At 45.0% G+C, this 27,081-nt stretch overlaps 1 protein-coding gene across 5 annotated transcripts in view; it reads left to right on the top strand.

Annotated features, from left to right (window-relative positions):
- LOC119181297 (glycogen debranching enzyme) overlaps nt 1-27,081 on the top strand; it is a 137,882-nt gene that overhangs the window by 89,959 nt on the left and 20,842 nt on the right. For all 5 annotated transcript variants that reach the window (XM_075874883.1, XM_075874882.1, XM_075874884.1 and 2 more), the window contains 6 exons: nt 1,677-1,902; nt 8,793-8,904; nt 11,968-12,103; nt 15,227-15,339; nt 23,458-23,675; nt 26,064-26,161. In XM_075874883.1, the coding sequence (XP_075730998.1) occupies nt 1,677-1,902; nt 8,793-8,904; nt 11,968-12,103; nt 15,227-15,339; nt 23,458-23,675; nt 26,064-26,161 (903 nt within the window). The remainder of the gene's footprint in view (nt 1-1,676; nt 1,903-8,792; nt 8,905-11,967; nt 12,104-15,226; nt 15,340-23,457; nt 23,676-26,063; nt 26,162-27,081) is intronic.

Here is a 27,081-nt window from a genome sequence, read left to right as displayed (position 1 = left end):
AGTGCATGTATGTAAATAAAGGCAATTTTCAGTGAAAATAGAGCTTGTACTTCAACAATACTCTATGGTGGTCACCAACTGCTGCATAGATAAGCACACAAATGTGTCCTTTGTGCATATTCTGGAATGTAATTGTGACACAGAGAGCTCTGTTTACAGATTTAGTAGTTAGCGTGTGCTATGTCTGTAAGGCATACAGTTGGGCCAGTTAGTCTTACATTACAAACTTACTGATTTAGCAGTAATAAAATAAACGAGGCTTGTGTGAATAGTAAATCTTATGTCTGAGGTGAATTTGAAGTGAATAGTGATCTCATCAAATAATTTCGAAACGAATTTGAATAGTATATATGACATGTTATAAAGAAAAATGGTCATTATTGTCAGAACTCGACTAACCCACACAATTTTTTGTAAGTTTGAAATGAGGCTCCTGCAAGTGCCATTTTTTTTGGTTCAAGTGAAAAGGAAGCAACTTTAAATACTACCAGGACATGACTTTCGACAGAACGCACGTGATAACCTGTAAAATTTGTATTTACTATACTTGGAACGTATAAGCCAATATTACAAGTTTTCAAACTAAACAGTTATGAATCGATGTGAGGATAATGTACTCATTTAACATTGATATAAGACTTTGCAGCAGTGTGGATTTCTTTTGTGTAAATGTTTACACGGCATAGTGTTTCAGGCATTTTCTTGGCATAACATTTTATTGCTGCAGTGAAGCCATTTTTACAAAAAGTTGAATTCAGAATTATGTATAGTTATTAGGAGCTTGCTTCTATTGTTTGGGTGTTGTCTCTCGTTGTTGCACCGGTGTGAACACTAGTGATCATTGCTCCCGCTAAAGGCGCAGCTGTGCTCTTCGTTTCAAGAGCGCTCACTAGATGGTGTGCTGCTGCTCGGGCGACACTCGCTCCACTTTCAGCGCGTGCTCTGGTTTGGTGGGAAACCGCTAGGTGGCCGCACCTATATATAGCACTTTCCCTCGACGTGCTTCTTCTCTCTTTTGCCGGACAACACTCGGGGTGTTACCCACTTGCAACACGGCTACAGTGCGGGATCGCTGTCAGGACCCCTCTCGAACTTTCCACTATATCCTATAATTTGATATCTTCTGGCTTTTTACCTTACGGATCACAAAGCCATTATACTAAATGAAAGTACCTCTGAGCCTATGTGATCAGTAAATAAGCTCTTGAACAAAATGTATATACGGCATCAGTATGTAAATATCCTTATATAGTACATGGATATGTCAATAATAAACATTGTGTATATAACATGTATACATGCTCACACCATAACAGCTCTCATGTCATGTCTTTATATGAAGATGATTGAGCATATGTACAGAGGATTCACAGTTTACTGGTTTTAACCTCTGGAGCAAGCTCCTTCATCATCGTTCCATTTGTGTACATGCGGAAATTTTGGTTCATTACGAATAGCTCTAAATTTCGGATAATTAAAATTGGTATCAAAGTGAATTCAAATACTGTAATATTCTTTAGAATATTTCCAAATATTCGAAGTGCTCAAATGTCCTCACAAGCCTAAAACAAACACAAAAGGAGGAGGCAGGCAAGTTGGCACCTCATTTTTTTGTGTCTCTTCAAATTAAAATTGGCAAAACATACTGACATTTGTATTGTGTGCAACAATGGCAGGTACATAATCCTGGCATTTGCGGGCTGCCTTCGACACGGTCTCATTCCAAACCTGCTGGATAAGGGCACGCACGCAAGGTACAACTGTCGTGACGCTGTGTGGTGGTGGATCCAGGCAATTCAGGACTACACCAAGGAGGTTCCTGATGGTTACCTTATCCTCAAAGACAAGGTCGCACGTCTCTATCCGACTGACGACAGCCCACCGCAGGAGCCCGGTGTTAAGGTGTGTGTTCGTTGCCTCTGGAGCATTGTATTAAGGTGCAAATTACGATGCACTGTCCGTAAATATGCCGAATTTGTAAGACATGATTCCAAGGCACTCAGTATTATTACATTTCAAAAGAGAAAATTAAGGAATGTAGTGTGTTGCATAAGTTTTACTAATTAATCTTAATAAGCATGCAGTTAAATGTCTAATTCTGCAAAATGGCTTCAACTGTTGCAAAAAAATAATCGAATATTAGCCCCAATATGCTTTCACAGTTTGTCTGTTAGGTGTATTCATTGTCAGCGAAGAAAAAAAATACTGTCAATGTTGGTCCTGGTACGCGGCACATCGATCCTTTGCAGCAATACACAGCATATTGTTACAATGAAAGATGTCTGTTTGAAGATGCGCTGATAGAAAAAGGGGCTGAATGGCTGCCCCCCACACCGATACACAAGCGCTATTCATCCTGTCTGTTGCATTAGTGTAGCACTCCTCCCTCCAGAGACAAAGCCCGCCGGGTGAGTAACAGCTATGTTAACGCCGAGTCGCGCCGATGACAGCACTTCAGGCGTGTGACAGGAACATGTTGCGTGTGCGGAGAATGGTAGCCACGATTTAGGAGATGAGCTATTGAGTATGTCAGGTCACTGAGGCAATCAGAAATGATGAAGGGACTGGTGCAACGTGCCAGAAACTTTTGACGCAGGCCACACTTGCATAGCGGCATCCAGGGCCAAACTATGTTGCCTTTGTTGGAAGAGACATCTTTGTGCTATGAATTGTAGGTGATCTTAGAACAGTCCTGGGATGCCAATGTATGAAGCTGAGCTACATGCCATGCTTCCTCTGCGTGGCAGAGAGTCCGAGCAATCGAACGGGCCACATGAGTATGAATTGGCAGAATGGTGTCAAGGAAGATCCGCGATGGTTGAACGTAAAGGAGATAGAAGGAGCCGTAGTCAGTGGCTTCATGCCTTGCCGAGTTGTAGGCATACGTAATAAAGAAGAGGATATCATCCCAATTCTTGTGCCTTGCATTGACGTACATAGAATCATATTGGTGAGGAAATGGTCTCATTGTGCGCTCGATGAGACCATTTCCCCACAGCGCTCGATGAGACCATTTCCCCACAGGGGCGTCTGCATAAGCAGGCGTTTGGTGTGTAGTGACACCACGTACTTGAGCTAATGGGGGGTTTCGACTCCTTCCCATGCCTAGCCGTGCATGGCTGAGCGGTGTCCGGGGAAAAGGGGATCCTGGGAATTGAGCTGAAGCTGGGTGCTTGGATCTTTAAGCCCCCTGGAAAAGGTAATACACCCCTTTGGCCCCGGCTTCACATATATGGCACCCCTGGGCTGACCCATCCAGGGGGAATTTGCAGTCGCCGTTTCTTATCTCTCTCTCCCTACATCTTCGTCTTTATCTCTCACTTTTTATCTGTCCTGTCTCTTCTCTTTTCCATTTACTTCCAAATTTCCTGGCGGCGAGGGTTAACCCTGTGTAGTTACCCAACCTTCGGTAGTTATATTCGGTTATAGCGGGGATCCATGGCTGGGGTCTCCAAGTGTTTACTATTCTACCTTGTAGCGCCCCCTGTTGGGCTCGGTGGTGGGTGGCCACTATCGCTGCCGAACTTTACTCTATCTGTATGGCCAACTTTTTCCCCACTCTCTCTGATCGCCGCCCAATAAGGTGGCACACCGAAGAACAGTTCCTTTCGTCAAAACCAAAGCAGTCTTTCCCCAAGTTTAATGTTGTGCATAGTCAGAAATAAAACAAAACAGTCCGAGCAATCTCACCTTTCCTTGTCTCAAAAACACTCACTGAAGCAATTGGCCCAAGCTATCGTGTAAGCAAGTTGGGAAGCGGCGACCCCCTTTTGGAGGTTCGCGACAAGCTCCAATACGACAAGCTATCTAAACTAGTAGCGTTTGGGGATGTCCCAGTTTCCATAAGCCCCCACACAACCTTGAACACAGTTCGCAGTGTCATTTTTGATAATCTTCTTAGATTATCAGAGAGTGAACTGTTGGAAGGCTGACCAGACCATAATGTAGGGAAGGTACAAAGAAATTTGTCAACGATACATGTAATTATCACCTTCGGTACCAGTTACTTACCCGATTCAATTGAGACTGGCTACTGCAAGCTTCGTGTCAGGCCCTACATATCAAATCCTCATAGCTGTTTCAAATGTCAGCTCTTCGGACATTGGTCGCAAAGCTGCAGAGGGCGCGCTACCTGCGCAAACTGTAGCTCCAACGAACACCCATCGGACGGCTGTACTGCTGCAACCCGCTGTGCGAACTGCAAAGGAGACCATCCCGCCTACTCGCGATTATGCTCATCCTAAAAAAACGAAAAACAAATTCTTGAACTTAAAGGGAAATTCAATCTGTCTTTTCAAGAGGCACGCCAGTGCTTCTCTCTCCATAACAAGCACTCTCCTTCCTTTGCAGATGTGACGCGTCAGGGCGCCGCATCACATATTACCGCACCCGCGAATGTCACACAAAGTGTGACCGCGGTCTTGCCGTCTGCGCCCATGGCTAGAGTAGCCTGTGCTGCTCTTCCTCCTGCTAAACAGGTTCAGCAGACTTCAAAGTCTGCCAGACCCAGACCACTGCACCTGCAGTTAGGTCCAAAAATTCTGTGAATGTGCCTACTCAAGGGGCACCATTTGCCACCTCACAGGAGGTGATAACTTTAAAATGACACATATAATACAGTGGAACATCACAGGACTGCTGAGGAACCTCTACGATATCCAAGAACTTTTACACAAACATACACCAAAAGTGTTTGTGTGCAAGAAACGCACTTAAAATCAAGACACACTAACTTTCTACACAATTACGTTATCTTTCGAAAGGACCGAGATGAGCCGGTGGGGTTGCCATAATAGTTAATCAAGGAACAGCCTGTACAAGTTTACCCCTTCAGACATCCCTGGAAGCAATAGCTGTCCGAGCTGTCATCTTCAACAAATTGGTAACAATTTGCAGTACTTACATAACTCCACACCATCAACTGAATAAACAGGAATTTCAGTCGCTGATCCATGAATTTCCAGAACCGTGTCTTGTCCTAGGCGACTTTAATGCTTATAGTAGCCTATGGGGTGACTCTTGCTGCGATGCGCGAGGCCGCCTTATTGAACAGTTTTTCTTCTGGTGCGCGTCTCCTCCATCGAAAAGAGTCAACATACTATAGCCTGGCTAATAATACCTACTCATCGATAGACCTCAGCATTGTCTCTCCATCGCTCCTTCCGAAACTCACATGGAAAGTAAGAAATAATCCTTAGGGAAGTGACCATTTTCCTATAATTTTGAGTACACTAACATCATTTGAATGTCCTGCACATGGTCCCAAATGGCTCATAGAAAAAGCCAGTTTGGACCAGTTTATAAGATAGCTAGCTTAAGTTGGACTGACATATGCGGTTATAGCATAAATCCATCTGTAGAGTACTTTACTGCTTTTGTTATTGAAGCTGCTGCTAAGTGCATTTCGCAAACATCGGGACTATCCAAAAAACGGCGTGTTCCCTGGTGGAACAGTGAGTGTCTCAATGCGCGCAAACAACGAAACAAAGCATGGAAGCGTTTTCGAGACTTTCCAACCACCGAGAACCTTGTCAATTTTTGAAAACATCAAATTACAAAACAGGAGAATGCGTCAGCAAGCCAGAAGGGAGAGCTGGCAGAAGTTTCTATCTGGCATCAAATCATATACACATGAGGCAAAAGTCTGGAGCATGGTCAGTAGGGTAGTAGGGCGAGATGCACATCCTCTTCCTCTAGCAAACACACAAGGCAACGGTTTGGAAGACCAAGCAAACTCTCTCGGTGCACACTTCGAACAGGTCTCCAGCTCAACCCATTACAGTCCAGCTTTCTAGCGTTACAAAGCAAGAACAGAAAAACAAAAAATAGAACGGAAATCCACAAATAATGACGCATACTATGAACCTTTTATGGTAGAGCTAGAAGCATCGCTAAATTCCTGTAACAGGACCGCCCCAGGCTCTGACTGTATAGTGTACGAAATGCTGGAACGTCTGCCCCCTGAAACCTAAAAAACCCTCTTTTCTTTTTATAATGCTGTTTGGTTATCCGGAGTGATCTCTTTCACCTGGAAAGAAGCCATAATTTTTCTAATCCTTAAACAGGGTAAGGACCCATCTTCAGCATCAAGTTACAGGCCCATAGCATTGACGAGTTGCCTGTGCAAGGTCTTTGAAAAATGATAAACAGGCGACTGATGCACTTTCTTGAAACAAATAGCCTGCTTGACCCATACCAGTGCGGGTTTCAGGAGGCTAAATTCACTACTGACCACCTTGTCCATATCGAGGCACAAATTCGTGATGCTTGCATTTGCAAACAGTATTTTTTTTCTGTGTTCCTAGATATGGAGAAGGCCTATGACACAACTAGGCCCTTTGGCATACTTCGAGACCTGTCACACCTAGGTGTGTGAGGCAGAATGTTGGCTATACCTGTTCAATCGGACGTTCGGTGTACCAGTAAGCACTGTATTGTCTTGTACATTTGTTCAAGAAACAGGAGTGCCGCAAGGAGGTGTATTGAGTTGTACACTATTTATAGTCAAAATGAACTCCTTGCGCCTCACTATACCATGAAATATGTTTTACTGTACATATGTTGATGATGTGCAGGTTGGTTTCCAGTCCTGTAACCTCTCAGTGTGTGAAAGTCCGGTTCGATGAGGTTTGAACAAGGTCTCTCAATGGGCAGATGAGAATGGCTTTAAACTGAATGCGCAAAAGAGAACCTGCATCCAGTTCTGCTGGAAGAGGAGCGTTCATTCCGATACTGAGATGGACCTGCATGGTAAACGTCTGGCTGTAAAGTCTGAGCATAAGTTTCTGGGCCTAACATTGTACGCAAAACTAACCTTCATGCCATATATTAAGTATTTAAGGAACAGGTGCTTAAAGACAATGAATATTCTTAAAGTGTTGTCACTCACTACGTTGGGTAGTGACAGGAAATGCCTGATGGATTTGTATAGAAGCCTCGTACGCGTACGCCTAGTTTATGGTACTATCACCTATCAGTCTGTGACCCCATCACCCTTAAAGATGCTCGACCCTGTCCACCATCTAGGCATTCGCCTTTCTACAGGTGCCTTTCGAACTAGTCCCGTAAAAAGCATGTATGTAGAATCAAGTGAATGATCGCTTCATCTGCAGAGATGTTGCATGTCCTTTACATACTACCACAAGGTTAACGCAGGCGAGGAACATCCTACTCACACCATAATTACTGATGTGTCCAATGGTGCCTTGTTCAACAACTGTCCTTCACTGAGACGGCCCTACTCGCTCCGTGTGAGGAGCCTCACTGAGGAAACAGGCGTGCCACTTCTAGAGCACCGGTTGATGGCTCTCGCAGCATATCCAGCGCCGTGGCAGTGGCAGATAATTGACTGTGACGTATCCTTCGTGGAGGTTACCAAACACGCACCTACTGCACACTTCCGCACACACTTCCTTGAACTTCAACATAAATTCACTTGCCCGGAATTTTTTACAGATGCGTACTGGTGTGTCCTATGTAGCTGTGTGCCCATTCTTTTCAAAATCCGGTATTCTGCACCCGCAAACAAGTATTTTCACTGCAGAAGCCCATGCAATATCTGTGGCCGTCAAGCATATCAATGAGTTAGAACTGCAACGTGCGGTTGTGTACACAGATTAGCTGAATGTCGTAACAGCTTTGAAAACGCTGAAAAAACATAAAAATCCTGTCCTTATATCACTTTACTCTTTTTTATGCACAATTTACGCACTCAAATGACAGGTTGTGGTGTGCTGTGTGCCAGGGCACCGCGAGATTGCTGAAAACGTAGTGGTGGACCAGCTGGCTGGGTCTGTGCACGACCACGCACCCGCCAATACATCACTGGCCGTCCCTGCAATTGACATGAAACCCTTCCTACGACGGCAGCTCTGTGCGTTCTGACAATGCCTAATAAATCTGACAATGCCTAATAAATAACGGATAATAAATTGCACGTTATCAAACCGAGACTTGAAAATTGGCATAGATAGACCGAAACTGCAGGCTAGATTGCGAATTTATTTTTGGTCATATCTATTTTGAGCAAAGAAAAATTACACTTTTCACATGACTCACAGGAAGCGACACGTTGAACGACGTGCGAAACGTGGCTGTGCTTTCTGCAAAGTAACCATATGCAACAGTACACTACTAAATGAAGGTGAATGAAGACAAATTTATTATGCAGTGGATTAAATTAATCCAAAGCTCAATGTATCTAGCTCTTTCTTAGCCCCTAGTTGATACGAGTAGTATACATAGCATGCCAGAGTTTGTCCAGATCCTACTGTATTTCAGAGGCATAAGTGCATCAGTGTCTTGCGTGGCTGTACAGAGGCATGGTGTAAGTTCTTTTCTGGTGGGAATATTTCTCAGCTTGCATGCAAGGCACGTTCGACCAAATAAAGTAAAACGGCGAGTGTCTGTTGATGGCAGCAGATATCTGTTGGCTGAAAGACGCAACCCAAAGACAGAAAGTGCTGTCTTCATCTTCGCCAAAGCAGTGCCGACATCTGACGCATGTGGTATTTTTTGTCCGTGAAAGACACGGTATGCATATCGAACTTTAGTTGCATGCATGTCGTAGCCGCATTTACTGACTGGGAAAAGCAGATTTCCCACGAAGTGCGAGCTGCAACGAAAACACGTTTTTGTCTTGAAGTTGCATCACCCGCTTATGAACGATCCGACGAGCGGTTGGCATTGTTACTTTATCTGATTAATTGTGTCTCACGAGTGTCCTCACATCTTACAGCATGTACGTAGGTTGGTCATTGGCACGCATGCAACTGATCCATTCTCTTGTGCAGGAGATGCCTCTTGAAGAAGTGATACAGGAAGCCCTCCAGCGCCACTTTGCAGGCATTGCATTTAGGGAGAGGAATGCAGGCTACCAGATCGACAGCCAGATGACCGATGAAGGTGAGTAGCCCCGCCATGGTGGTCTAGTGGCTAAGGTACTCGGCTGCTGACCCGCAGGTCGCGGGATCAAATCCCGGCTGTGGCGGCTGCATTTCCAGTGGAGGCGGAAATGTCGTAGGCCCGTGTACTCAAATTTGGGTGCACGTTAAAGAACCCCAGGTGGTCGAAATTTCTGGAGCCCTCCACTACGGCGTCTCTCATTATCATGTAGTGGTTTTGGGACGTTAAACCCCACAAATCAATCAAATCAAATCAATCGATGAAGGTGAGTACCACACAAGTCCATTGGCGTAGATCATGGGGGGGGGGCTCAAGGGAGTTTGGACCCCCCTCATTTTCAAGTGGGGGAGGGGAGGGCGCATGAAACCCCTTGCAAGTGTCTTTCTTTGTGATTTAGCTTTAGAACATCATATATTTTAGTTACTTGACAGTTGAGTGCAGCACATTCGAATTTTTTTTAAAGGCAGATTATTTTTTAGTGTGTACCTGTGTTCAATACCACTCAGCTGTGTGAGACTGGAGATCGGTATAGCCCCTCGACTGGTTCAAAAGAGACTGTACCAAACAGTGCAGTTACTCGAGCTCGGACCTCATGCTTGTTTTTTAAATTTATTTCAGAGCATGATTTTATTTTTTTGTAAATAAAAATACAACCCATATTAAAAAAACCTGCTATGGTCTGATTTGTGTCTCCCTTTGTGATTTTTCTGGATTTATGCCAGTGCACAAACCCACAGCTGAAGTCATTTGAAGAAGAGCTATTCAACTTTGTCGGTGAAAACCAATTTTTCGAGCTGTGTTGGACCAGGTTTGTCGGTAGCAGCTTGCTGTGACTTTATAAAATGCACATTTATGAATGTACTGAATGTGATGCCAGCATGGTGCACTAGCAGTGTTCCTCATTTTGTCGAGTGTGCGCACTTTAGTTTGTAGACATATAACTACTGATTAAAAAAATAATATTATGTTTTTGGGAATTGTTACTTGCTTCAAAGATTTAAGAAATAGTGGTACTCTCTGGAAAAAAGGCTACTTGGGGATATTATCTGTTTTTTTAAGAGCAAAGCTGTTAAAGCACGAGGTGAAATGTTGGATGTCCACAAAAAACCCTCCACGTCGTTGCTTGTCATGTGCCATTGCTTACCAGCCACGTCCACCGATGGCGACAGTTCGTGCAGCCTTTGCGCCGAGTTTCCCAGCATGGTTCGAGCTGTTACGAGCGATAAAAGGCCTGTGCTTCTACCATAGGTGCCACAGCCAGTTTCGCACATTAGCTCCGGTGCTGGAGTTTGGATATTTTTGCACCATCCGTGAAAGGCTGTGGTTGGACACTGCTCTGTCTATGCCAAGGAAAGTCCCAGTATCGGCCAAGAAGGCAATGTTAAGCCCCTAAGATCAACCTGCTTTGCTCTTTATTTAAGCTTTACACGACAGGTGTAAACTTCTCACCCTTTTTGGTTACGTTAATGCGCGACTATTCTTGTTTCTTTTCTTACTGCTCTCTCACGAATAATCTTTAATTCTTAAGATTATGTTTTGGAGAGTGCTCTTTGGAATGTTCAGTGCTTGTGCCTTGTTTTTAGTTCTCTAAGCAGTGGAACAATTGGCATCTCCTGAGTTTTTGCATGATTGTGCTGGAACCACTAAATATAACAATATAAGACGTTAGGCCTGTTGGTGCATAACTTCATGAAAGACGTGATGCAAGGTTAAAAACTAGCAAAAGAAAAAAACAGAAGCAGGGACACAAAGAAGGTCTCTTGTTTATCATGACCAAAAGGTTCACGGTGACGAATATGTCCTCGTTTTTCTGAGTACGCATTTCAGAGGCATCTGCAGCTAGTGCAACTAGCACTCTGTAGACGGTGCATAAAGGCATGGATAGATGCAAAGCATTCCACTTTTCCTGTAATTTTCACGTGGTTCAAAGTGGTATCTTTGATGCACCTGACAGAGTCCTGAAATTTAAATGTTAGCATTGCTTTTGCATTTTTGTGCAGGACATTTGAATTGCTTTTTAATCTTTTATTTAACCTGAGCACACATTGCTTAGGTTAACAACTGAGCACACATTGACAACTATTTCAATGAAGGTATCCTGAGTGCTGCTATAATCCCCTAAGGGGTGTTGAAAATGTGCATGACTTCCAAAAAATGCACCACCGATGCAAGGACATCGCTCTTTGTACTCCCATGCAAGTATGCCCTCTCTTTCCATTTCTGTTCAGAGAAAGCACTCGCAAAGATTGGGGCAGCCAACACACTCGTGCTGCAAGGGGTGGTTGGTTGTTTACACGAAAATCGAAGGCTTGTTTTACGGGCAGTGGTTCTAGGCTATTACGTCCGATGTTCTAGGATATATTATTCAGTGATATTTCATAGATGATGCATGCATTCACGCAACTATATCACACAGGTTATCTCACGTTTAAAATTTTGTGTCAGTACTCCTTTAACTTGGTTTGAATCGGTCAGGTTTTGCAGCAGTAATTTGTGTGGGTGTTTTGTGAAGCTTTTTATGAAGCTTTTCGCAGAGCTTCATGTATTACACTGTAGTGCGATTGTGCTACAGTTTACCTGTCACTATGTCACTAGTTTGTGTACTCTGAACTTGCTTTTAACAATTGTCTTTTACATAAAACAAAACTCATTTTCTTGATGCGTATATCCTGTACTTATTTTGCACAAGAGCCATGCAAACGCCACAATATTTGTCTTCGGGTGACTTTGTTTTCAATATGACCATAGCGCCAGACTTCCTACTTGTCATTAATCCTTAACCGAAATTTTAAAAGCCTGAAAGGAAAAGGAGCTGGCATAAACAGTCCTCTGTGATATAGCAGCAAAAAAGGGTGGCAAACAGTTCAGTGGCAATAGATGAGAGCCTTAGCCAAGCTCTTAAAAAATATCTCAGGCCAGTGCCAGGGGACGCTTTGCCCCTGATGAAGCAGCCTTGAGGGGTCCGAGCCCCCAGGCCCCCCTAACTCGCTGCCTACGTTTGCCTGTCTTTATGCTCGTTTGTCTTTAGCAGCGCAGGTACCGAGCATGTCTTTTACTTTTCAGGCTTCAATGTTAAGGCTGGCGTAGACACCAAGAATGGCTTCGTGTATGGCGGCAATCCTTGGAATTGTGGAACATGGATGGACAAGATGGGAAGCTCCGAGAAAGCTGGCAACAAGGGGCATCCTGCCACACCCAGGTAACTTGAGATGGTGTTGCCAAACAGAGCCAGTGAGAACACATTCAATGTCCTGCAGTGAGGGTGGTGCACATGGATCGCTAGATTTGTAGAGACCGCTAGATTTGTAGCACCTTCAATTAGCACCTTGAAAAGTACCTTTATACGAGAGAGTTTCAAGCTATGTTTACGAAGACAAGGAACTAATGAGGTACACTACACACAAACATGCACAGAGCTGAGCACACCTAAAGTCCTACCATCAATGAAGTTTTCGGTCTAGGGGGTAAGGGCAAGATCTCATGGTCTTGTAGCGAATGTCGTCTTCAGAAGGCAGCAGTCCACGTGCGGCAATGACCCTTGTAGGTGGCGAGCCCAGACGTGTGGGTGGAACACGTGCAGTCTTGGCACGAAGATAAGGCCTCCCTAAGGCCTTGTGTCTGAACCTGGTCGTTCCTGTCCCGCACGCTGACACAGTAGAAGCCGAGCCCGGTGTCGGTAGCCCCAGACAGGTATCGGGGCCCGGGGTGGCTCCCGGGCCTCTATCACCAGGAACAAACTGGAGGAGCTCCACGAAGAGTGCCCAGGTTTGATGTGCTCTAGCTGGAGCCGCTGGAACACCAGGCAAGCACCAAAGCTTCGCCAAGCATGGCCAAAGGAATCTTCGAGGAAAGTGCCCTGGCCCGGCGTGTCCTTTGGCCAGCTTTGGCTCAGCCCTCTTCATGCTCCTCTTCTTTGTCTGCTTTTTTTTTCCTTGTCATGCCACCGCCACGTATGCCACCTGCCACTGGCTTGCTTTTTTGTCATCATCTTCTTCTTCCTTGTATGTCTGCACGAACATTTTGAAATTCCACCAAAAGTTCACAAAAACATTCCCTAATAAATTTCACCCATTCACTACCGTCAGTATTAATGAGAGCTAACAGACTGTGACATCAATGAAAGTATTGAGGATGTTATTATTAGTAATTGTAATGTTAATGTGAAGACATAAAAGTGGACAAAAACGTAACTTGCTACCGGCAGGGGCTGAACCTGCGACCTTCGAATAATGCGTCCGATGCTCTACCACTGAGCTATGCCAGTGGTCATGCTCCATCCACATTATGGGGTATGTACGTGCATTTCAACCTGGTAGTGTCAGTCAGCACTGCTAGTAGCTATGATGGCGTGTGTGGTTGTAACACCTGATCTTATTACTAGCTGGTAGCTGACCAATGATGTCTTGCATACTACCCGAAGGCATCAAATCTATCAGAACAGAATCTTCTGTCTGATTGAAGGAAAGTAGGCAGAATTTAAGTACCAGTAAAGTAGTGAGCTGAGTATGTTAGAAGTGATGCGTGTTGTAAAAAAATTGTGGGAACAAGATGGAGCAGAAGAAAAAAAAGACAGAGCATGGGACTACTGAAGTTTATTGAAACAATAGTTGAATGCAACGAAAACGAACACATGTGTGTGCAATTATGCTGAGGAAAGTATAGGGGATATTGAGTAATAATTCTAATGTAAATGTGAAGAAAGAAAAGTGGACGAAAAGGCTGTTTCTGGCATAGTTGCCTGTTGGTACTCATTAGTACTGTGTCTAACAAAGAAAAACAAGCACTTGAAGTTTACTTCTTTTCTTCTTTCAGATAAGGCTGTCAATGTACTATAACAGAAATAAAACGGCTCACACTGAAGAACAAGGTCAATGGCATAGACAAAAGGAGCTGTATTGACAACAGCTTTATAGTGCATCAACCTGAAAATGACGATGCATTCACCCGCACATGTCTGCACAGATTTATGCATGTTTGGAGCTTTTGAAGTGTCATACTTATAGTGCGAATGTTTATGGCCATGGCAACAAGCATTATAGGTGTTCTATACTGTATTCTGCATTTATCAAAAGACGCAGAATGATTGGCTAACAAGATAGTGGACCTAACCCGCTGAAGTGGTCTAGTAGTTATGGTGCTGAGCTGCTGACCCACAGGTCGTGGGATCGAATCTAAGCCGCTGCGGCCGCCTTTTCAATGGAGTTAGAAACACTCGAGGCTAGTTGCACAGTCTCAGGTGCACTTTGATTTAGGTGCATGTTAAAGAACCCCAGGTAGGTGAAATTTTTGGAGCCCTCCACTGCAGCATCTCTCATAGTGATATCATGGTTTTGGGACGTCAAACCGCAACAATTATTATATTGCCACATTCCTTCTTCAAGTTTTGTCATCACCCCATTACACTCTAAATAATGTTCAGCACAAACCGCAACTGCAGTGTTCAAGAAGCTTCGGGATTCTAGTAGATCATTTTGTTAGGACATGCCCGCACTGCAAACATTACAGATTATTCTGCAACTTATGTGGCTGCCAGCAGTAATGCTGGAATATTCGATGGCACATGTATAAATGCTGACGCGCTCTACCACTTGTCAGTTGATTGACAGTCGACACTCGGTTCGCCGCTCTCAGTACCAGCATGTATCACTGTAATCCGACTTTTTGTTGGTTGGCCACAAGTTTGGCTGAATAAACAGTTTGATCTTCAAACTTCGAAGTCACAACCCCGTGACAGTATTATCAGCATAGCGGACCTCGCCTAGACTAGTAAGTACTTTGTTGATTGTACAGTGAGAAGTATGTCATTTCTAAATGCCAGGAACTCATCTTATATAGCACATCTCTATGCATTTGGTAGAAATATAAGTTGTGATGAACCAGATGTACAAAGACGGCTGCTACTACCCATACAATGCAGTGGAGAAGACTGAGCATGGTACTGCCACAGTGATATTGTAGATGATGTGCTAATTCTGCTATGTTAGGGTTAACCTATGCATGGAGCAGTGGGCAACACTGGTGCTTTGATCTTTTCTGTGTGGCGTTCCTAGATGCTTTTACTGGCACCACTCACATTGCCTCACTATAGTATAGGTGTGTTCTAAGTATAAGTGGCTTTTGTTAGACCTAAAAATTAATAAATGCACATTCATTTCTTTCATTATAACCATTGATTTATTATGTCAGTGCTTGTGGTTTGATAGTAAATGATCAGAAGTGGAAGTGAATAATTGCATACTGCTGGGCTTGTGTGCCGACAAGGATATTGGAAACAAGATATTTTCTTTAGATGGTTTTATGCGCTTACTTTTCCTTTCTGCAGAGATGGGTCTGCAGTGGAACTGGTAGGTCTCTGCAAATCTGCCTTGCGGTGGCTGGACCAGATGTACAAGGACGGCTACTACCCATACAATGCAGTGGAGAAGACTGAGCATGGTACAGCCACAGTGATAGTGACAGCACACCTCATGTGTACAATATGGTAGATGATGTGCTAGTTCTACTGTGTTAGGGTTAACGTATGCATGGAGCAGTGGACAACACTGGTCCTTTAATCTTTTCTGTTTTTTTTTTATGATGTTCTTTTTCATAACTCTCAAGTAACTCGTGTAACTGCATACATCTTCATCTGTTAACAGGTTGCACACTGATGGTTGTAACAGGTTGCACACTGACAGTTGTCTGTTAGTTCTCTTTAATATTGTGTCTAAAAAAAACAAGCCCTTAAAATTCCCACTTTTTTCATTCCTAAAGCAAAGGAACTGTTGCTCCCGAATCCCGAACGCAAAAGCAGGCCACCAGGCTATGTGAAGCTGACAAACTCCCAAGTAAAGATGGATATCCGGTAGTAATATGACGAGATGCACATTTCTGATATTCTGTACAGTCATCAGACGTCCACGAAAGTATTCAGTACATCCGATGGACGTACATCAGATGTTGTACAAAGGTAACAAATTTGTACGTTTAATTGACATTCCTGAGGGACATTCCTAAGGGCCACTGAGGAGCCTCTCAATGTTCATGTTGGCACATGGACATTGACACGCCCTTCAACGAATATATATATATATATATATATATATATATATATATATATATATATATATATATATATATATATATATATATATATATATATATATATATATATATATATATATATATATATATATATATAGTCGCGGTACAGCGCGATTCAAAGGCAGATAAACGTTGACACAGCGACTCTCAGCAGCCGAACAGCAAGATCGCCTTCTTTATCTTCGATCAGCCAGAGCTCCACTACCTGGTGTCCGCCAAATCCCCTTATCGTCGTTTTAGTCCACCAGTACACACGCGTCATTTGGCCCCCTCTTAATGAGCATCGCCCCGATGCTAAACCAGTAGTGCAGTTTTTTTTTGTCTGTTCTTTAAGAAGTGTCTTGCGCAGTCACTACCTTTCATAAGGCTTCATGCGCAAAACGTGAACTAGTTCAGGACGGTGCTGGCGAAGCCTCATACTATATGAACTGTCGGGGACGACCTCGTAAGTAACATCACTCAGTCGTCGCAGTACTAGATATGGCCCAAAGTATCTCCTTAGGAGCTTTTCAGAGAGTCCTCGTTTCCGCATGGGCGTCCAAACCCATACTCTGTCGCCAGTCTGGTAAACGACTGTTCTGCGGCGACAATTGTAGCGGCTCGCGTCGTACTCTTGTTGTTGCTGGATTCGTAGGTGTGCTAGTTGCCTTGCTTCTTCCGCTCGTTCTGTAAACATCTCGGCGTCCGGTTCGATGTCGTCGCATTCGTGCGCTAGCGTCGCATCTAACATGGTTCGTACTTTCCTTCCGTGAATTAGGCTGAACGGGGTCATCCGGGTTGTTTCTTGCTTGGCAGTGTTGTATGCAAACGTGATATATGGCAAGATTTCGTCCCAATTTCCGGGCTTGACGTCTACGTACATTGAAAGCATGTCTTCAATTGTTTTGTTCAGACGCTCTGTAAGCCCGTTCGTTTGCGAGTGGTAGGCGGTGGTCTTACGATGGGTTGTTCCACTCAGCATGAGGACTTGTTCCAAAAGAGCTGCCGTAAATGCGGTTCCTCTGTCTGTGATTACAACGCTTGGTGCACCATGCCGCAGGACAACGTTCTCGATGAAAAATTGTGCCACCTCCGCTGCTGTATCTCTCTGGATAGCCTTTGTTTCCGCATAACGGGTAAGGTAATCAGTCGCGACAATAACCCAGCAGTTCCCAGCAGTAGAAGTAGGAAGTGGGCCCAAAATATCTATGCCAATCTGGTTGAATGGTGTTCTTGGGACCTGCACGGGGTGCAGGAAGCCAGCTGGTTTAGTCGACGGTGACTTCCGTCGCTGGCAGTCGAGGCAAGTACGAACATAATGTTTTACGGCTATAGTCAGTCTTGGCCAGAAGGTGCGCTGCCGTACTCTGGCCAACGTTCTTGTGTAACCTAAGTGGCCTGAAGTCACCTCGTTGTGGCATGCTTCGAGTACTTCGGAGCGAAGGGCTGCTGGGATGACGAGCAAATACACAGATCCTGTCGAAGAGAGGTTTCTTTTGTATAGTACTCCGCCCCATAAGCAAAATCATGACAGTGCTCTTACGAAAACAGTTGGTGCCTTCTGAGATCTTCCCTCCAGGTAATTAATTAGGGCAAGTAACTCAGGGTCGCCACGTTGTTGCTGTGCAATAGCGGTTGAGTCAAGCATACCGAGAAATGCTGTTTCCCCCTCATCGGATAGAGTTGCCGATTCAATGGGTGAGCGGGATAGACAGTCGGTGTCCATGTGGTGGTTCCCTGACTTGTGTACGACAGTCATGTCGTACTCCTGCAGCCTGAGACTCCAACGCGCTAATATCCCGGTAGGATCTTTAAGATTTGTCAACCAGCACAGTGAATGGTGGTCGCTGATGACTTTGAAAGGGTGGCCGTATAAATACGGGCGAAATTTTGTGACCACCCATACCATGGCGAGGCATTCCTTCTCAGTCGTGGAGTAACTAGTCTCGGCGCGTGTTAGTGTTCGGCTTGCATAGGCGATTACTCTTTCTGTGCCCTCTTGCAGCTGCACAAGCACAGCTCCCAAACCAATATTGCTGGCATCAGTGTGTAGCATCGTTGGGGCTTTCTCATCAAAGTGGGCAAGCACTGGAGGCGTCTGTAGTCGCTGGCGGAGGTTCTTAAAAGCAGCTTCCTCTTCGTTGCTCTACTGGAAAGCAACGTCTTCTCTCATGAGGCGGGTTAACTGTGATGCAATGCGTGCGAAGTTTGCGATGAATCGCCTATAATACGCACATAGTCCGAGGAATCGTCGGACAGCCTTCTTATCAGTCGGCACCGGGAACTGTGCAACAGCTGCGATCTTTTCAGGATCAGGACGAACACCTGCGTGACTGACAACGTGGCCAAAAAATTGCAGCTCTTCATAGCAAAAGTGGCACTTTTCAGGCTTCAACGTCAAGCCCGCAGACCTTATGGCTTGTAAAACTGCCTCAAATCTTTTAAGGTGCTGGTCAGATGTTGCGGTGAAAACTACGACATCATCAAGGTAGACCAAGCAGGTTTTCCACTTCAACCCAAAAAGTACGGTATCCATAAGTCTTTGAAAGGTAACAGGCGCTGAACATAAACCAAAGGGCAAGACTTTATATTCATATAAGCCATCTGGTGTCACAAAAGCAGTCTTCTGGTGGTCTCTTGGGTCTACCTCGATTTGCCAATACCCACTTCTTAAGTCCATCGATGAAAAGTAACGAGCATGTCGAAGTCTGTCGAGAGAGTCATCGATACGAGGAAGTGGATACACATCTCTCTTTGTCACCTGATTGAGTTTTCGGTAATCTACACAGAAGCGCAGGCTGCCGTCTTTTTTTTTAACGAGGACTACAGGTGATGCCCAGGGGCTTTTTGAGGGCTGAATGACGTCATCTTCTAGCATTTTGTCGACTTGCTCTTTTATCACTTCGCGTTTCTTTGCAGCCATGCGATAGGGGTTTTGGTGAATTGGTCTCGCCATGTCCTCGGTAATTATCCGATGCTTGGTTAGAGGCGTGCAGCCAACTCTTGATGTTGTCGAAAAGCAGTCTTTGAATTCGGCCAGTAGCTCAAGAAGCCTCTTTCGCTCATTCTTAGGCAAAGTAGTGCTAACGTCGAGAACTGGTGTTGAATCAAGTTTTGGCGCCTCGTCGACTACTGCCAAGCAGCCTTCTGCGTCTGTGATATTGTCGAAGTAAACGACGGCCATGCCTTTTGGAAGGTCCCGGCGCTCATCACTAACATTTGTCAAAAGCAAGTCCGTGCGTCCAGCGGCGACACTGACGATACCTCTTGCGACGGAAATGCCGTGTGTGAGGAGGAGCGAGGTTATTCCGTCTGCTACTCCTTTGCTGTCAAACTGGACAGTGGCTGCCACAGAAACAAGCGTGCATGACCAAGGAGGGAGAATCACATCGTCATCAGTTAGACGCAATTGGTTTGGTCGCGCCTGTGTACAATCAGGTGCACCCGAACTGTTGCGGAATGTAATCAAACTGTCTGGGATATTGATGACAGTGCCGTACTCTCGTAAGAAGTTCATACCAATAATTAGATCCTTGCAGCATGCGGCTAGAACGACGAACGACGCAACGAAAGAAAAACCTCCTATGTCAATTCTCGCTGTGCATCTTCCAGAGGGCATCAATAACTGACCACCTACCGTCCTTATTTGAGGGCCTGTCCACAGCGTCTTCACTTTCTTGAGGCGGATGGCAAGGTCCTGACTGATAATAGAAAAGTCGACTAAGGCTGTTATTTTCTGGCCGTCAAGGAAAACACTCAGGTCGGCGGTCACAATGTCGTCGCTCTCACGTTTTGTCGGATTTACAGCATCGTGTAATGGGGGCTTTTCCTCATCATATTCATGGCCTGCAACCTTACCTCCGGAGGTCACCGCCTCAGTTTCCCCGGCGCGGGCTGGGTGACCTTCTTGTGTTAAGGTCCGCGGAGGTACATGGGTGTGATGAAGGTGAATGAGCGGGAGGAGAGCGGGATTGACGTCCCAAACCTGGCTGGCGGGTAGGTATTGCCTCCTCGTCAGAAGTGCGGTATTGGTAAAAGTGAGAATGGGCTCCATGGAAAGAGGCGTCCTACCGGCGTGGTATGTATTCTTCGTTCGCACATCAATCGTCAGACCATGTTCGAAGAGGGCGGAATGAATCACTGCGGTGCCAGCAATGACGGGCAACATGACCTGCACCTCCGCAGTTAAAGCACAGTGCACGTCGATCGATTGTGCGCCATGCGTCTGTTCTTCGGAACGGTGGACGTCTGAACCTCCCTTCTTGCGACGATGTCCATGGTGCTGCTGTGGACGCCTGGTGGTACGTCGGTTCGCTTGGCGGTCGGCTCGGGGTCTGCTCTTGCAGCGGTGACCAAGGGGCCGTCGGCACTGGGTGATATGGCGGCGATGTACCAGATGGTGAACGTCGCAGAGCATTGGCATAGCTCATAGGACGGTGCTCGTCACCAGGACCAGCGGTAGAAAATGCGTGGCGGATTTCGCCGCGTACCAGTTAGCGACGTACGCAACGGGGGTTTGAGCAACTGTATTCCGAAACTTTTGCAGTTTTTCGCGATCTATCTCCCTAATGAGGTCTCGCAGGGAGCTTTGATCCTCAGGTATGGCGGCAGCATTGATTGGGGCGCTGCTAGACATTCGATGATACTGCCTGCATCGTTGATGGAGGGACCGCTCGATAGCTGTAGCCTCCTTGATAAAGTCAACTATGGTACTTGGAAGGTGGCGCAGTAGCCCGGCGAAAAGTTGCTCCTTAACGCCGCGCATGAGGTAGCTCAGCTCCCTATCTTCACTCATGTTCGTGTCAGCTCGACGGAAAAGACGAGTCATATTTTCAGCAAACATAGTAACGCTTTCATTGGGTTTTTGAACCCGTAGCTCCAACAGCTGCTGCGCACGGTCGCGTCGATCGACATTGGGGAACGTATCGACAAGCTGTTGTCGGAAGTCGCCCCAAGTTAACAGACTGCCTTCTCTGTTCTCATACCAAATTTACGCACCGCCGTCAAGGTAGAAATAGGCGTGTGAGAGTTTTTCTTGTTCAGGCCACAGATTAATCTTGGCGACGCGCTCATAGTGCTCAAGCCAGTCATGTACGTCTTCATGGGTGCCGCCACTAAAGTGATCGGGAACCATTGGTTGAAAGATGGTTACCTATGAAGGCTGTGTTGGCGGGGGGCCTTGGGGTGCCGGTTGCGGACTGGCGTTGGCCATTTGGAGAGGTAATCGGCACTTGCGAAGTTCCGTGGAAGGAGTGAACTCTGGAGTGAGGCCTATCAGCCGCCGACTGAACTGGTGCACGGGAGTTGCAATGGGTGACAATGTGTCCGAGCTAAATGAACGGCTCCCAGTGGGAGTATGGAACATTAGGTAGGGTTGCGCCCTAGCACCTCCAACAGTGTCGCGGTACAGCGCGACCCAAAAGCAGATAAACGTTGACACAGCGACTCTCAGCAGCCGAACAGAAAGATTGGCTACTTTATCTTAGATCAGCCAGAGCTCCACTACCTGGTGTCCGCCAAATCCCCTTATCGTCGTTTTGGTTCACCAGTACACACGTGTCAATATATATATATATATATATATATATATATATATATATATATATATATATATATTGCCACGTTCCATTTCCCAAGTTTTTGTTATCGTCCCAAAACACCACGATTCTCAGCGCAAACCGCGCCTGCAGTTTTCGAGAAGGTTCCGGACTGTAGTAGATCATTTCAATAAGATCACGCCCACTGTGCGAACGGTACAGATTGTTCTGGAACCTACGCCACCGCCAGCAATAACGCTAGAACATTCGACGGCAAGAGTATAAATGCGTTTACCGGGCACAGGTTCGCCCAAATAAACAGTTAAATACCAACACCAAGTCTCCTGTCTTCGGCCACGTCACGACCACGTGACAATATATATATATATATAGAGAGAGAGAGAGAGAGTGTCTCTGTGTATTATGTTTGGCCCGGCAGTTCGTCTCAGCAGATGTCATTGTGCGTAAGCCAGTCTGCTATAATGCTTTCAATCTCATTTGTGCCCCAGAAGCGAAAAGCACCACGCTGTCCTGCAGATGGGTCAGGCTGTTTTCTGTGGCCGGGTTACGAGAAACTCGACTGAAGCTTTGCGGAACAACCCTTTTGTTGAGCCGGGCCGAACAGCGTGAGACGGCAGCATGGTTGCATTTCCATGTAGTCAACCTCTCTCGACTCGGCTATTGTCACCTTCCCGAGGTCGTCGTAAAGCACTGACAGTTCGGAAGCGTGGGAAGGCGTTGCAGTAGCATTCTCAGAGATTGAGCACCTGGACTGCCATGTTCAAGAAACTTCTGGTACACTGTAACATAACGCAGCCATCGACCGCTGCTGACATTCGTATTAGCGGCCATCTTCTCCCTGAAGGAGCTCAACTTTCTCCCTCCACCGGACTTTACCTCCTCACCCTGCGATGCCTTCAAGGCGTGGGCCGGGTGCGTCATTGTACGGTGCGCTCGTGATAACCATTGGACATTCTCAACCACGTTCTTCTCACGAGTGGCCCAATTTCTGCACTTTTTATGGTGGGTGGACCACTGAGACTTAACGTCACCTGATTCGTGGGCAAGAGTGGTCACCACCTTTTTCGAACCTCCATGTAAGGAGACGACAAGCTATAAAAGCGGTGGACAATTTGTAAATACTAGCTAAATTAGAGCTGAATCGCTGCTGGATCACTGTACAGTTCCATCTCATTGCATCATGTAAATAAACCTTCGTTCCCTCTCTAAGAAGATGTCTCCTCACTGGTGAGCATCGGCTAAGCGGACGATGGTGGGGAGCCAGCTACCCTAAAGATACCCATCGTACCTGCCATCGACCTCGAAACCTGAACAGTATATAGATAGTACATATTCAAGAAATCTTGGGCCCTTTGATGATTTGCCAAAGGAAGAATGATGGTGTAGTAGGAACTTAACAGCTGTGATTGCAGTAGACATTCAATGATAGAAAGGGTTGACGCTTGGGCAAGTTGGTGGGGATTGATTTTAAAAAGTTTTGAGTGCATAGAATGATTAAGAAAAGGACAAAGTGAAAGGTTACCTCTCTTATTTTCTTGTCTTGTCGTTTTCCTAATCGTTCTATGCGCAGTTAACACTTTTTGAAACAATGATACTTGCAAATGGCCAATGTTACTACCACAGCCATTCGTTTGCTTACGGCACGGTTGAGGCACGCAGTGGGAACTGAACACAGGCGAGCAGGTCAGAAGGCGGTGGGCACGATGCCCGATTTCGCATTCTACATACGCTTGAAAGTGAGGCTTAAGTGTCCTCCAAGTTTTTAGGAGGTAGTTTCAGCGAGGCATCATAGTTTCCATTCATTTTTTTTTCAAAGTGAACGACAGAAATAAGGATGCAGAAAGAACGAGTGACAACATTAGTGTTAACACTTGTTCATTATGCGTTCACTTGAAACACTTGCCCAACATTATACCCTTATGCTGTTTTGCAGGTGTCACAACAGTGATGACTTTCGATCAGTGGGGGTCGTTGATCAAAAAGAACTTTGAACCATGTTTTTGGGTGCCTGCTGAACATCAGCCCGTGCACCATGATGATTTACACCCTGAATTGATTAATCGCCGTCTGATTTACAAGGACTCGTACGGTGCCATTTGGCCGTGGGCCGACTATCAGCTGCGGCCAAATTTTCCAATCGCTATGGTTGTGGTAAGTCACTCATTTTATCATTTCTTGCAAATATCAAAAATCATCAAGCACTTGGCGTGTTGTTTTCATTAGGCTTGTGCGAATACAAATTTTAAGTTCAAAGGGATTTCCAAATGAATAGTAATTTGGTCAAAGATTGTTATCCAATACGAATAGTATGTATCACATGCTATAGAAAAAAATGAGCATATTTGTCATGATCAAACCAACCTGCATATTACTTTGCTAAAATAGAAACATTTTTAAGCTCTTCTTGACAATGTTAAGAGAAACCAATACCCACAGCACAGCGATACCGAAGAACCTAACCTTCTGCACATACTTCAAAAAGGTGTTTTTCAAAGGCAGGAATTATGTGTATTAGCAAGTGCCCACTCTTCAGCTTTCTTCCCTACTAATTGTCACACGTTGAACTTCTTGCTGAAGGGCTTGGTGGTCGCACAGTTCTCCTTTCGTTTGGCAAACTTTATAACAGCAAGCTTGAGTTTTATCATATGTATGATTATTGTAGCCCATTGCAGGAAAACAATAAAAATGCGACGAACGGAGGGCGAAACCTAAGCTTTCGAAATCAACCTAGCGTGCTATGCAATGCATATGCAGGGTAACAGTTGACAAGGCGGGCCCTCGACTGCCGATCCAGAAAATTGTGCTGCGATGTGAACATGCATTGTCATGGTGGTCAGATAGAGGGAGGCAAACGCTCAATCAGTTCCAATTCCGATGACCCATCAACAGGTTTGGGTGCGGTGTTCTAGGGACAAAGTTCGATGCAAGTCCTCAGACGAAGGGACTTCACACTTGCTTTTTGTATGACTGCGCTCGCACGCTCGGCAAACGGCGAGCCCTTTTAAAGGTTCCAACTTTTTGTGCCCCTGGCGAGCTGGCTCGAGCGGGGCAGGGAGCGCCAGATATGCAAGTAGATTTTTTTTTAGTAAAAGTGGCTAAACATTAGTGGTGTGCAAATTGTGCGAGAGTGTAAACTATGCAAGGAAATAGTACAGTTTATTTGGATGAATATACACCTGTTTGTTCATTTTGAATACTTTGAAATTTTCAGTAGTTTAAGTTCTAATTGAAGTTAATTTAAACACTGTAATATTTGCTCAAATAATCGCACAAGCCTAGTGAATTGCCTGCTGCATTCAATGGCAAAATTTTTTGGCTCACATGTTCACTGGAGCTCCTACAATTAGGTTTGTGTGAATAGTGAATTTTAAAACTGAATTGAGCACAAATGAAATACTCTTCGATTAGTAAGGCAACAATTTTCAAAGCAGGCCTTAACTGGTAAGGTGGCAATTTCAAAAACGGTTCGAGAATTCTACATTTTATTTGAAACAAATATTGACAAGCATTGGCAAAAGAATATTATAATTACCTTTAACTAACAAAAAGTACTACAACTATGTAAAATGAGCAGCAACTATAGGTTTAAAATATTTTGTACCAACAGGCTGAAAAATAGCAGTGATTACAGTATTCAAGGTATCAACATCTTTTAAATGAAACTGATACTTAAATATTAAGCAATCTTTGTAAATTACCATCATCATAAATTTCAAGGTGAATGTATCAGGCCGGTTGGTATGAATCTGTCTTGGTAGGAAGCGCAGCAACTATTGCATGGAGCACACAACACCAGTGCTTAACTTCAATTAAAAATTTATTACAAACGTCAGAGTCAAAGAGGGTGAAAGGGGGTGAAATAGGGATCCACTTTTTAAGCTACAATCACTCTTAATGTTTTTAAAAGATGTTCGTAGCTTTCACCCCATATTTCGAGGTGATTCGTAGCACGACCTCTGTACCGTGGTCGTGGCTGCGGTGACTACATCTCCGCCATGGTTTTATTATCATGACATTTTGCCATTCACTTTCACTGCACATATTTCGCGCCACTGTCATGATTTTATTACTTCTATGTTTTTACCCGCATTAGCACAAGAAATTTTAAGGCCCCTTTACAGCCACGCATCATATCATTGTTCATATCTCTAGCCTACTGAAATGGCGCTCTTTGGCCATCACTTGGCCATTGCGCCGCAAAATACCACTCATCATCAATAATGGATGGAATATTACCAACTCGCCCTGCATGAGACCCTTCTAAAGAAACAGCGTAACTGAAGCAACATTGCTGGTATCTGCATTAGCAGTGCCGTCTCCATCTCTTTGTGGGTTCTGGGCAAGTTTGTAAATTTTCATCGTTTTAAGCCAGTAAACTTCTAGCTGAGGTCTAGGGTTCGTTCTGTTTACATGTGCCTTTCTTGCTATGTTGCGCTTGCTTTGTTACGACGTACAAGTTCTACGCCCACCAGCTAACCCAAATTTCTGCGTTCAATTACGCTTGTGTGAGAGTGCATCCTGTTTTCTTGATCATTTCAGGCACCTGAGCTTTTCACTGTTGAAAAGGCCTGGGATGCTCTGAATGTTGTAAAGGAGATCCTTGTTGGCCCGTTTGGAATGAAGACTCTTGATCCCAGGTGATCACTAAAGCTGAACAGTGACAATTCGAGGGGCTCTCAACCACTTCTTACAATGTTTACTAGAGGCAGTTTAGGCACTGCAATTGATCAGCCACCATGGGAGAGCACACGAACTTGCCTAATTGTTGTGCTTGTGGCTTCAAACACACACCTGTGGCTTTTTATATTGTGTTTTGGCATTTATTATAGATGAAAAAATAGATAATTGTAAACTTCATGAGCCAATTAGAACTAACGACACTAAAAAAAAGTCAAGGTGGTGAAGTGGAACTGCTGAATGTTTGCTGAACTTCATCTTGTGACAAAGTGGCTACATGGCGCCCAAAGATCGATGTTTACATAAATCCGTGTACCATCTACCATTCCCATGCTGGCTGATGGCCTTGCAGCTTCCTAGACGCTAGCGCCAGAGTTCCCTCTAGTGTACTTGTAGAAAACTCTTTGCCCGTACCCTGCTTTGCTCTCTAACTGTCCACTCTAATGTCGGTGTTCTTGATGGATATGCCCCTTCTTGCACTTTCCTCACCCCTGCCTCCCACCCTACAAACACACACCAGGAAGGCGTTTCTGCTTTCTTGAGTTGTGAACTTAATACAAAGAATAAGTATACTGTCTCAAATGATTGTAAATGCAACGAAACAAAGTGGAAAGCGAATCTTAAGGGGGGACATGGGTCCTGAAAGATATTTTGTAGCATAAACTACACTGTCCGAGGTTGAGCAATGTCGTGGAGCATATTGAGAGCCGTGCTGCACATGCCCGAGGAGTAGTTACATCACATGGCGCAAGGTGGCTCGCCTTAGAAGGCCTGGAAGCTCCTGGAGTGACTTATCACTAGTGAGATGGCGCTCAACTGGTGTGAGCTCACTCACTAGTCCGTCTGTTTGTAGCCGATACTATATATATCCTAGCATAGT

The sequence above is a fragment of the Rhipicephalus microplus genome, chromosome 10 (genome assembly GCF_043290135.1).
Source record: "Rhipicephalus microplus isolate Deutch F79 chromosome 10, USDA_Rmic, whole genome shotgun sequence".
Taxonomy (NCBI): domain Eukaryota; kingdom Metazoa; phylum Arthropoda; class Arachnida; order Ixodida; family Ixodidae; genus Rhipicephalus; species Rhipicephalus microplus.
This window is presented reverse-complemented; position numbering and strand designations above follow the sequence as displayed.